We start from the raw sequence: 13,350 nt of genomic DNA, 5'->3' as shown, positions 1-13,350 counted from the left end.
TGTCTAATCTCTCACTCACCCCTCCTCCCCTCGACAAAGTCTGCGCATGCGCAGCCGTGCTCTTCAGTGCGCTGTTTCGGCCTGTTTCGGCACTGGCCGGACATTTTCGCCTCTTTGTTTTACTGATAGTGGATTTAACTCGGAATCAACCCAATATCCAGCGGACCGCTCTGGCCATAAACAGGTTTGTTCCTTTAAACTTGAACGATTCCCCCAGATCATTGCACGTATGCGTCTCCCGAGCTTTCTTTCGGACGGCAAACGGGGAGTTTTCATTTATTCTCGCTGTTTTTTTTCCGCTTGATGGCAGCTCTGCATGGCTATACGTGCTGTTAAATGTGCGGTCGTGCTGTATGTTTGTGTGTTTGTTTGTGTTTACGGCTACGCCGGGCCCTGCTGCTCCTAACCGGGGTCATCTTCTGTAAGAAGGGAAAAAGTGTAATTTAGTGTAGCTGGAGTTTCATAAGCATGCACTCCTGTGTCTGATTACAGTTCTTGTGCTGGTCAGTTCTCCTCCTCTTCCTCCTGCCTGGAATGTTCTTGAGAGCTTCCTGACCATCATAATCATCATCTGCCCATCTGTGTGTTGAAAGTTGGGGTTTGATGCTCTGGCAGGTTTGCATGCAAGCTAAAATGAAATCTGGGCCAGAGAAAAAGTTAAAGCCCAGAGGGTTTATTGGGGAAGCATGTGCAAACCTGCACCCCAGACTCCTGGAGCAGGAACAACCAACAAGTCCTGCTTCGTATGTTTGGCCACATTCACTTTTGTGAATGCTTTACATTATAGTTGGGGGGACGACGAACAGGATTTTGTTGTTACAGTATTGATTGCACTATAGACTATTTTCTCTTGTCCCAAAGTTTTGGGGTGGTCGTGTCCCCCTTACGCCCCATGTGACCCATGCTACACCCCTACATGATGGACGTATTAAGTTGTCAGGTCTGGACATTGGTTGACGTCCACATTGATCTGGTTTCTGCTGAGGATCAGCTGAGAAATTTCTGTGTTCTGGCTTTCTAATAACCATGTTAACCACTGAAAATTGATTTGTTCTATGTCCAGATGTACAGTATGTTGATTTAGAGTGTTATCTTAAATATAAAAGGTATCACAGTTTTTCTGATCTAAAGACACCACCTTCATGTGATGCTGTTTCCAGAATTGCATTGTGAGCCCTTTTACAATTCAGCATTTTTTGCTATGGTAACTCTCATGAAGGCTTTCAAGAATGAGTCCAGGTTGCATTTTAATACAAATGAAAAAGTAAGAAATAATCATTTTATAAAGTCTATTTTGAGGACTATTAAGATTTTTTTTTCATGACAGTTTACACAATTTTCCCTTTAAAACTGTATTACAGTATTTAGATTCACCACTGAGAATAATCAGAAAAAAAGATGCACTGTAGTGATGACAGGTAAGCTCATGGAAGTGTCACAATGCTAAAAAAAATATTAATGTTATAAAAAAAACAAATCATTTTTGATATTTTTAAATATATCTAGGACATGTTGTTGACGACTCACACACTAACCATAGTCACAGACATAAGTAGTGAGTCAAACATTCATATGGTGTTTCATTAATGCATGATTAATCGCTTAGTCAATATCATGCCTATTGTCTGATGCTTTCTTGTTGAAACAATTTGATAGGCTGCGGAAGTTTATACATCTCATCATGAGACATGTGTTGTTTATGTTAATAAGTTTAAAACACTTTTATGTCTTTTGTAGTACTAGCTAAAGCTTGTGGCCTATGGCTATTGCGCAGTCCTCTCTAATGTACCAGCAACAGTTAAGTGGTTTTCAGTGAAAACAATGCCTTTCAGTTTGTCCATGTTTTTAGTGCATACCCAGAAAAGCGAGTTCTCAAACCGGTCAAGCCTGCGGTCTGGCATTAAGCAGTGCAGGCAGTTATTCACACTGATGTGTGAAGTTATTTCACGTTAAACAAAATGAGTTTAATATTGAGCCAGTGAAATGCGACCCTGGTTTTGCTGAGGTGTAGGGTTACATTTACAATTATGTAGATTAGATCAGGTGGATTATATCAAAAAGCATCTTTCAGTTCAGGTAACATGTGACTCAAGTGTGAATTCACTGAAGGTTTTTTCTGAGGTTGATTCAGCTCTTCATAAACTGTTAAGAAATGTCATACTTCAGTTTTGCTTTAATCATCTGTTCTTCATCTTCATACTTTTAAAGAGATCCCAAGAGATTTTTTTAAAGAGATGTGGCCTTTTGGTAAATTTGATATATATATATATATATATATATATATATATATATATATATATATATATGTATATGTGTGTGTGTGTGCTATACCTACGTTTTTGCAAAAATCGATTATACATATCCCTTCAGCTTCCATCTGAAATGAATGCTACAGGCAGTGAAACACCCAAGATCTTTTATTCCTTTTCACACAAATTATGATTATTGTGGCAGATTATCGATTAATGAAGATTTGTCACATTGTGAAACTAATACTTTAAGTTTGCATCAAATAACCAGCTCCATATGTATGGCTTTTCTGATGTAGTAAACTTGCTCGGTAGCTCACCTGGTACAGCATTACACTTGCGATACTGAGCGCTCCGGTTTAATTAAACATGCAGGGTGGGGTTTAGTGTAGGTGATGTGCCGATTTTTGTAATTGCGCGTACTTTGTACACTCAGGTCACACATGCGCACTTAAGTTATTTTGCCGTAATCAGTTTTTCCACATGGTGAGGACACTGTCCCAGGCCATTGTTTCACAGCTGAAAACGTTAACTAAAGAGACTGACAACGACAACAAAATAGCGGAGACTGCAACAACAGACGCTCACATTGACGCTCAGCTTTGGTTTAAAAAGAGTTCAAAAGTATTCGTTATCATTCATGACTTAACGCGTACAAAAATGAAGTATACTTTCACTTGTAAACGCCATAAGTGTTGACCTTTTAGCTTCACTCACTGGACAGTTAATTTCTGAACTGCTGCATATAACAACCAATGTAATAAAATATAGCCAATTTCAAGTTCATCTGTATCAGATAAAACATGCTTTTAGCTCCATTCATAGGACATTACACTTTGAAAGTGTTCCAAAATGTGCAAGAAGCAATGTAATATTTTGCAGAAATGTCGCTACAGGCTCATTTTTACAATGAACCTGGATTGTTTTTGTCCAGTGCCTTATGGTATAAGAAGACTGTATATAATTTCATAAAGGCATATGAGAAGTTAAAGGAACACTTATTTTGCATAATATTAAACACCAGAAGATTTTGCAACTGCCAAGTGTTGTCATCCAATGGTTCTAATATTAAATTTTATTAGAAGCATTGGATGCCTTGCTATTATGACTGGTTTTTAGGGTTCTTCATTTCAGGTTTTATGTTTAATGGCAACTGTAGATGATAACACTCTGTTAAAGTCATCTAACTGTTAAAGTTATCAGGTTGTCTTAAGATCCTTTGTTTTGGCCTAGTAAAATGCAATTTCTGCTACTCTTTTGTAAGCATCCAGTGGTGTAGTGGATGAATTCTGCTCATACACTTTAGTTCCACTTCTGTTAAATGTGTGTCGTGTCAGAGCTTGTGATGTTTCCTGTATACAGCTTATAGAGTTGGACTTTTAACAAATTTTATTTACATAATTTTTTTGGGTGAGTCTTTAGTTCACCCAAAAAATAAAATTGTCATTGTTTGCTCACTTACCCTCACATTGCTGCAATCGTATGACTTGCTTATTTTTTGTGTGAGATCTTAGACACAGCGTTTATGCTGCTACAAGTGAAAGTGGGCATGGATGGATGCTGTTAAGTTCTAAAAATGACAAAAATGCACCATGAAAGTGTGCTACAAGTCTTCAGAAACCACATGCTAGCTTTGTTTGAGAAACGGACTAAAATGTAAGCAATAAAGACTACTTTTTAGTACTTTTATGTCACAGTGCCCATCATTGTTCCCTTAATTGTCCTGAAAACAAGTGTTGTATGAATAATATGCTGAAATTCACATGCTGTGTTTTTATTAAAGAAAGAAATGATAGTAAATGATAACAGATTTGGGTTTTATTTAATCAAGAACTGATAACAAGTGGCATGTAAATGTTGTGGTACTGCCACAGCACAAGAATGAACCTTAAATGACAACCCCTGGGTTTTCAAATTCTCAGTGTGAGGGGAAGTGAATCTCAGTATTGGCTCAAAGTTCCCCGTATGATGTTGTCAGTCTTTCAGGATGCAGTCTCTGAGTTACACAAGAGTCAACATGCTACTTGGGTGCATTTTATCTCAAGGAGACAACCTTCAAACTTAGAATCTCTCTGTGTGATTACACATTTTGGAACAAGATTCAATTCAATGTAAAAGTTCCTCCTATAGCCTGTAAAACTGGAGAAGGTTTTTAGTGAGCTGAACAATGCATTTCTTGTTAAAGGATTTCATGCAATAAGCTGATGAACCCAGATTAAGTGTGATTTTTGAAGATTTTGACTACTGGAATTTAAGAGATATGGGAAAGTCGTGCCGCCTTGTCTCATGAACTTATTAATTTATCAGTGGTGATGCTTTCAGATGTGGGTCAGTATTACAAAAGTCACTCTTCTTTAGTAGATGTACGTCTGATAAGAAAGTGTCTGCTAAGAAATAATTATTTAAAATGAATGCACATCTTGATGTGTGGTAATGGGGCCACATCAGTTATTGCTTTTATGAAATGGCTACATTGGTTTATTTCGAATTTTTTTGTCTAAACGGCTTGTGTGTTGAAATGCTTTCCACACCATTGACTTAATTCTGATTAAGTATTTAAATTAGTAATTGTGGGTTGGGCTGCTTCCTGTCTAGTTTGCTTTTTTTTTTTTTCTCGAGTTGCTTAAAAATTCTGTAGGTTTCTAGAGATATTTAAAATTGTTTGTAATTTTCTGTCAGTCAGTCACTTCCTAGATCAGTGCTTTTGTTATGGTGTGAATTTTGTAAAGACTTTGGAAACTGATTTATACTGTAATGTGACTTGATGTGCATCGATGTCATTCCAGGTCACAAATAATACCAGGAATGTATATTAAGAAAGTAATTGGGGTCAGTTCTGATTTTATATAAATGTTTAATGGTTTTTTTTTTGTTGGTAGAACAAGATGCTCCAAAGATGCTCTATACTTTTTCGTTTATATATATAGGGTTTATTGCATGTCATTTAATAATTCATTAGGCCAGGTGCTCTTGCACTCTGAAAAGCGGTATTATCAGGTTGCTGAATGACATCAGTAAATCTCAATTGTTCAGAAATCTTATAGTCAGGCTCTATAGGCGTAGAGTCGCTCCCAGCTCCTCAAACAGACCCGACACTTCTCAATTGATGATTTTTTTTTTTTTTTTTAGCACCAGGCCATAAAAGACTGTTTGTAACAAGCGTGAACCACTATTTTTGTCTGATTGCTGGGCCGTGTTCATTTAAGCGTTGGGGTCGCACACAAACCCATTTTTCTAGAGACAAAACTTCTCTGCTTAGTAAGTCTGTCATACTGTGGCGCCTCATTAGCTCCTCACAGAGCGCTTCATACAGCTGGCAGCCTCTGTGTGCCCGGCCGTCTCCCAGAGCACTTCAATAGCCGCTGACGCATAACAGCGGATCCTTTATAGAAGCAAATGTGTGAGAAACTGGGCAAAAGGTGTTACTGCTAGACGCTTTCTATGGAAACTTTTGACACACCCTGTTATGAAAACCATATTCACCTGTGGCAAATGAGATGCCCTTTCTTTAGGGTCAGGTTAGGGCATTGCCTATGACCAGTAGCTTGAGTGCTGCCTGTTCGTCAAAACAGTTTCTGTTCGTAAACCCCACTGTGTGTCCTGGCCAAATATGGAAATATGGTTTATTTTGTAGAAAGCTCGAGCTGAGATTGAATTTGTGATAATCTTTGACTGCATATGTAATGGAGAGCTGTGTCTGGAGTAGGAGAGATTTAAACTGTCCACAGGTTTATTCTGCTGCACTGTGTTTAAAATGACTGGTTTTATTTGGCTTTTTTTTATATATCAAATCAATAGTTTAGTTTCATGAGGTATATTACACATTTGTCTGGTGTAAACCTGAGTAAGTTTTGTGTAGCATAAAAAGGAAAAAAAAATCACACTACTCTAAAATGCAACTTGTGCTCCATAATGTTTTTCATCATAAGAACTCATTGCAACACAAAACATGCTGACCTTGGCCAAAGTTCGTGTCATTGTACAGAAAAAGAGAAGTGTAAAATTTGTCCTTTTGTATTCAAAATACAAGAATATGCATTTGAAATGGCATGAGTGTAAAAAAAAAAAAAAATTGAGGTGAACTACCCTTTTAAATGTACTCTATAAAAATGTTTTACAATAGGAAGAAGGCCATAGAAAGCTGTTAATTGCTCAACAGTAATATACAATATATGGTGAATAACTGTAAATTGTTTATGTATGTAATTTTAATTTTACTGTATGGATTTTGTGAATTACTTAATTACATGTTTTTTTAAAAAAAACATGAATTACCACAGAAATTAGCCTATGATTTAAAAAAAGATGGTTCTAGAGCAGATCACGTGATTTTTTTTTTATTTCTGCTTATTTTTGTTTTCAGTAAATGGAAGTTTATTGCACAAATTTTGTTATTGTTACCTGTAGTATTGTCACCATATTTTTTACAGGGAATTTTACACAATTTACAATATTTTCCTCAAATTGTACACACCAGAATATAAAAATAGTGTAAAATTATCTGTAAAAACTGTTAATTAGTAATTTAGTTTCATTTACTCTAAATTTAGGTTTAAATTCATATTCATAGTGAACAGATTTCTGTTTGGCTGAGTACAAGTCTTCTGATTATGAGCGTATTGAATGAATAGCTTGGGTATAGGCTAATTTTTTTTTTCCTGTGAAATATTTGCATCTTGCAAATTCACTGAAATTTCTTATCTGGAATTCTTGTTTGTCATGATAACACATGTTTGGTTTTGTTCTTTGTGTTGTCTGTGTACAGTGATGATGATAGTGGGTTTAATGATAAGAACATGACAAAACATACCATGCCTGGTCAAAGTCCCTGGTCACACATTATAAAGTTGTGTGTATATTCAGTTTGATTTAGCTTGAAGTGGTACAGCTGTGATACGATAGTTTCCAGTCACGGCTCGGTTCCTGTACAACCCCTAACATGATGGTTTTGCTTTAAACGCAAACTAACAACTGATTCAATTTGCACCAATGTCAATTTGATCCTTCAAAAGTTGGAAGCAAATGTTGGACACTGTGTGGCAATGATCTAACTATTGGTCATGTTATTTTAAAACCCACTGAGATTCGCATGGCTCCAGTCTGCAGGCTGTGATAGGCACCGTTTCCTGTATTGTAAAGAGATCTGTTTTCTTTTGTCACTATAGTACCACAACAAGGTAAAGTGGCGCCCTCAGCAATGGTAGATTAAATTGCAGTTGATTTGTTCAGGAAGTTTAGTTCGTAAACTGGAATTTGGCAAGTCTAGATTCTAAGTTTTTGAAGAGAATTATTGAAGTCAACATAAAATGATATTCACAGCCATTTTTACTTCCATAATGTGATATATTTCTGTGTGAAACAGGATATTCATTGAAAAAAAATGTGGGCTAAGTCTTGATCTGTTGGGAATGGCTTGAATATTGAAAAATGTTAGTTGTCACCTGTTAGTTGAAACTTACACTCTAACATGTTCAACTGTTGGTTCTGCTGTGATTCTGATGATACACACTTACTCATATCCTTAGATGACCTACATTCATGTCTTTGGTTTAAGTGCACTAATTTCACAGGCTAGCAAACAGACAGAAACTCCCAGACTGGGAGTCTCTCTGTCTGGACTCAAGCAGGCCAGCAAGAAACTTATGTGTGGGCATCTTAGAGAAGTGTCAACAAATCGTAATTCATATCAGTGATATTTTATGTATATATCATAAAATATATTGTGTTGGTGATAATGTAATGTATATTGATATTATAATAATATAATATCAATAATAATTCTCAGTTATAAATGAAACCTTTATTAGCTACCGACATAATCATGCATGTCTAGTTTGAAATCAACAAACAGTTTTATCTTAAAGATGCTGCATATATTTTTTGCACATTTTATATAACCCCATAGTACAGTTGTTGGAAAGACATGGGGAAAAAAGCTCCATACTATTTGCAATTTGGGTTAATCTTGAAAATGGAAAATATTATTTACTGAAAACATTCTGAAAAGGCAAAAGGGAAATAGTCTATTTCCTTGCAATCATTTTGTGTATAAATGTGTGCAAATAAATAAATTCCTGTGTGTTTTTTACAGCTGTGTGAAGTGGAGCACAGGATGCAGAGTTAACACCCGGCTGCCAGACCCTCAGCAGTAGACACATGGCGGCATTAGGGGTAAGTGAATCACTTCCTTTTGTCCTGCACAATGTTCAATCTGACTTAGAAGGAATAGTTAAAAAAAAGAAAATTTGCTGAAAATTTACTTACCCTCAGGCCAAAATGTAGATGAGTTGAACTGATTGAGCAGATTTGAAGAAATGTACCATTACCTCACATCACTTGCTCATCAATGGATCCTCTGCACTGAATGGGTGCTGTCAGAATGACAATCCAAATAGCTGATAAACATCAAAGTAATCCACAAGTACATCACATGACTCCAGTCCATCAATTAAAGTCTTGTGAAGTGAAAAGCTGTGTTTGTGTAATAAACATCCATTATTATAGGGGTCGTCCGATGCGACATGCACTTTTACGAGTTGTTTGAACTGAAATGTGTGTTGGCAGTGTATGTACACAACCACCCTATAATAATAAAGATCCACCCAGTGTTGTTGTTTTTTTTTTAATCTCATTAAATCATTTCCCCTTTCTCATATCAAGCCATTCTTGGATGTGATTCTCGATCAGACGTCACGTCAAACAGACCCAGGCCCTCCCACGATTGTTGATTGACAAGGCTGTCTTACCTTAGACCCACTCTGAGTGAGCTTTCATCGGTCTGCCATTGTTTCGACACTGGAGCAGATGTAGACAAGAATGGCTCTTAAGAGATTGAGTTGTTTAGTTGTTGGATGTAATAATGAACATAGCAGTCGTCATTTACTCTTGACATCTGAGCCGCTGAAGACAGTGGATTACCTTTGTTTTTGAAGGGAATTTGCCCCCCGATCTAACTCAAAAGGGTTTGTTTGTGCAAATCGTTCGTTATCCAGCCTCACCTACAGAAGAAGTGAGTATAAGTTTTTTTTTTTTATGAATCTTTGCAAATAGTCTTTCCTAATAACGTGGTAGTTAGTAAGTTCCGCGGTTGAAGTAAACAGTCTCATGAGAACGGCTTGTCACCCCACAGAAGAGTGGGGTGGGGTGAACAGAGCTCATTAGCATTTAAAGCAACATGTACTAAAACAGCTTGATGAAAACAGCTGATTTTGACAGGGTATATGGAATCATATCAACTTGTGGAAAATGGGCATCCGATGACCCCTTTAAGATGTTTTATGTTAAAACTGATGCTTCTGATCGAAATACCATAATATCTGTAATATGTCCATAATCCATGATAACACTTACACTGTGTCTACAACGCAACAGCTTGAGGCTGTCTACACTGGAAAGGAACAAAGCGACTGTTGCAAATCATTTGAACTTCATATCAGTACATATTAAATAGAAGGGGGCAGCAATTTACTGTTGGGGATTTGTCATGTCACGCCGCATCCAGTGTAGACAGCATCACTGATTATAATTGGTTCTATAGTATTTTTTGTCACATCGTGCAGTGGCGCTCGAGTCCGGTGCAGACACGGTGTAAAAGTCCATCCCCTGTTGTCCTCTCACATCAAAATCCACTGACAAAAGTTGTTTTGGACTTCTTTCACTTGTAAACTGTACTTGCTCTGTTTCACTCCTTATTTGACACATTCATTGTAAAAAGTTATGGACAGAAGTAATTTTATAGATTTGTATTTTAGCCAGAAGCAATTGTTTGACGCTAAAAAGATCTTGAGGGATTTGTTTATTAAAGGGATGCAGGTTTCTGTTTCACAAGAATGTAAATGATGGACTGGAGTTGTGTGGATTAGTTGTGCATTATTGTAATGTTTTTTTTTTTCCTCAGTCGTTTGAACTCTTTCTGACAGTATCCATTCACTGCAGAGGGTACATTTTCAAGAGATTGTCATTTTTGAGTGAATATTCCTTTAACAATCTTAAATGTTTCACCCCAAAATTTCCATTATATTGTGCAGTTTCCCATATTTTATATATATGATTTATTCTACTTCAAAAGTTCCAGTAATAGTAATCATTGTGGTATATTCAAAGATCATATTCTTTTATATTCGGAAATTGATGTCTTTATTCACTGATAATCATCTCCTCTGCTGGAGCTCACAAACTTCATTTGTGCTTGTTTTATTCAAAAACTGCAGCGGTCAAACCATGTTACAGTTTGTCTATTCTAAGCAAGTTATTAACTAACAATTCTATTGTGACATCTGATATCCATGATCCTTGTGTAATGTTTTCTTAATACTTGGATTTAACTTTTTTTTTCTCCTCCGAATAATGCATTAAGACTCATGGGTAAATGAATGGCTTTGAAGCTCCAACTTTTATTGAAGCCCACTAATGTGAAAGTGTAATATTCACTGCAGCCTGTGGCAGTTCTCTGTCCTCATTTGACACTGCACTACACTGATTATGTTATTGCTACTTGGCTGGTGGCTGAATTCATGACTGAGGTTTGAAAATCTTTTATGAGGAAGTGCCATAACGTAAAACACCTGTGGTTATGCCTTACTGAACACATTTAGCCTCGTTAGCTATGCTTCCATCCAAAGATTTGAATTTAACTTATGCACAAAACTAGAATATCGCATAAAACATTTGCGAATAAACTACCGTTTCCATCCAACAAGTCAAAGAGAACAAAATCGTCACTTCCTGATAATCTGGCACTAAACATCACTAACAAAAGTAGGAGAAGCTACTTAATGCAATAATTTTCATATATGATGAATTACTTGTGTCTCAGAGCCAGCAGACACAATAAATGCTGTCATTGCTTTCGGAAGTGGATGCCTGCTGTTTGGGAACAAGACAATTATACAGAAACACTTTGATGACGGACTTTACTCAGGCATTTCAGAACAACCAAAACAACATTTCAAATGCTGTAAAACGAGATCGGTCCGCTGGTTAGTCAAGTTATTCCCGTCCCATCGCACAGAATCACATGACTTTTTTTTTAATGAGCATATATTCTGCAATATTCCAAAATGCGCATAATAATAGGTGGATGCAAACATAGCTTGTGGTGCAGGCAGTGCTTGTCCTTTCATCTTCTACGCACTTTACTGCAGTTACTTCAGTTCCAATCAGCACCAACGTGCAGATACCATTCAGCGTTTTTGTCATTTAGTTTTTGTTATCAGTGCACTTTATTCCAAAGAAAAAGTCTTCATAATTTTTAAGATGCTACTTAGACATAATTATTTTAAATAAAAACATTTCTATTATATTTTATCAAATGTTTTTATTTTTTGTTAATATCATAAAAAAACCTGGAATAACCCACTGAAAAACAATGCACAATGAGACTGGGGTATGTTGGGTCAATAGGGTATGCCGACATTAACGTTGATGTTTGTGTAATATCTAGGTATTTCATCTTAATAAGAATATGACAATTTATTCATATTAAAACAGGGGTTTCATACAATCTCTGACCATTCACCACATTAAATTTTAATGGATGATATTGTGCAACTTCCCACTTGGTTCGAACACCGATTTTTCTTAAAAGCTGAATCACAAATATTGAAGCAACATAGATCAAATTATTTTCTTTCCAGTGGGCCGCTGGAGTGGTGAATAATCTGTTTAATCTGTATTGAATATGAGCAGTGTGTGTCCTGACATGGATTTTACTTCAGTGGATAACGTGTCTGGTCAATAAAGTCGTCTGGCTGCTTCACATGGGACGTCCCTAAACAAACAGCATACTTTGTCTTTGAAGTTGGAACTAGGATTTATCCAAAAGAAAAACATGACTATACTTAAAACATGAAATTAAACTAACTTTGTTATTAATGTAATGGATGAAGGCAACCTAATTGTTGGGTTAATAGGGTTGACCTTAGTGACCTGTGAGATCACCCTCCTGACCCCTGCTCCTTCAGCCTGAGGTTTGGATTGTGGTTTTGTGTGTTGTGAAATATTTTAACCTCAATTCCTCCCTTTCTTTCTCATCCAGAACCCCGAGATGTTAACCAGGAAGATTAAACTGTGGGACATCAACGCCCACATCACCTGTCGTCTGTGTGAGGGGTACCTGATCGACGCCACCACAGTCACTGAGTGCTTACACACCTGTAAGTGTCATTGCTTTACCAATATCTAGTCTTTATTTCAGTTACGAATGACATTTTTAAACGCTATTGTCTACAGATATTATTGTGTGTAGAAGTGGTGCTTTACCCCAAAATTTTAATTTACTTAATCGTTCATTTACTTTTAAGACTCTTTGGCCTGGTTTTAAAGACAGAGTTTAGACTAAACCAGGATTATGCCATAGTTTAATTAGGACATTTAAGTATTTTTTTTACAAACATCCCTTAGAAAAAACATTACTAGTGTGCATCTTGAGACAAAACAAAGGCATTGATGTATTTTAAGATCAGTAGGTGCAAGTATCTTTAAGCTGAAACAGCTCAGATTTACGTTTTAGTCTGGGACTAGGTTTAAGACTCGTCTGTGAAACGAGGGGTTTGTTTTCTGGAACCATAATTGATGAATCTTAAAGAATATCCTGGCCACTCTTGTCCTTATAAAGAACATGAAGTGACATAAAATGACAAAAAAAAACTTAAAAGTATCATAAAATTGGTCCAAATGACTATATTCCAAGTCTTTTGAAACCAAATGATAACTTTGTCATACAGACCCAAATTTACATTTAATGAAGCCTTGTTTACAAAACCAGGTCCCAATGATTCGTTGTTGAATCAGACTGTTTCAAGTTCAACTCACTGGCTCGATGATGCTGTTGCAGTGATTAACAGCGTTATGAATGGGAAGATTATCAGTGAACAAATCATTTAGGACAGTTTTTGTGAACCAGGTTAACCGATTTTATTAAAAGGATCTGACTCAGAATCTCCTTTTGTAAAAGTCATGTAGTTTAAACAGCAAAAAAGATTTAGATTTAAGTTTTTTCAGATTTAAAAAGATTGAAAGATTTCCAGATTAATTATAGAATGTCAAGATAGTGTTTGAATTGAACACTAGAGGGAGTCATTGTTCCACAGATCAATAGCCT

At 36.4% G+C, this 13,350-nt stretch overlaps 1 protein-coding gene across 2 annotated transcripts in view; it reads left to right on the top strand.

Moving 5' to 3' along the window:
- Positions 1–46: 46 nt before the first annotated feature.
- The window catches only part of LOC306853371 (polycomb group RING finger protein 3), a 32,268-nt gene continuing 18,964 nt past the window's right edge, over positions 47–13,350 (top strand). Inside the window, exons 1-3 of one of the 2 annotated variants that reach the window (XM_079390724.1) lie at positions 47–184; positions 8,341–8,420; positions 12,286–12,403. In XM_079390724.1, the coding sequence (XP_079246850.1) occupies positions 8,406–8,420; positions 12,286–12,403 (133 nt within the window). In that variant the 5' untranslated portion in view covers positions 47–184; positions 8,341–8,405. Of the gene's footprint in view, positions 185–4,225; positions 4,578–8,340; positions 8,421–12,285; positions 12,404–13,350 lie in introns of those variants that run through there. The other variant, XM_079390725.1, reaches the window with a different exon arrangement.

Source organism: Barbus barbus (genome assembly GCF_936440315.1).
Source record: "Barbus barbus genome assembly, chromosome: 33".
NCBI lineage: Eukaryota > Metazoa > Chordata > Actinopteri > Cypriniformes > Cyprinidae > Barbus > Barbus barbus.
Note: the sequence above shows the minus strand (reverse complement) of the source record. Positions and strands in the feature narration are given on the sequence as shown.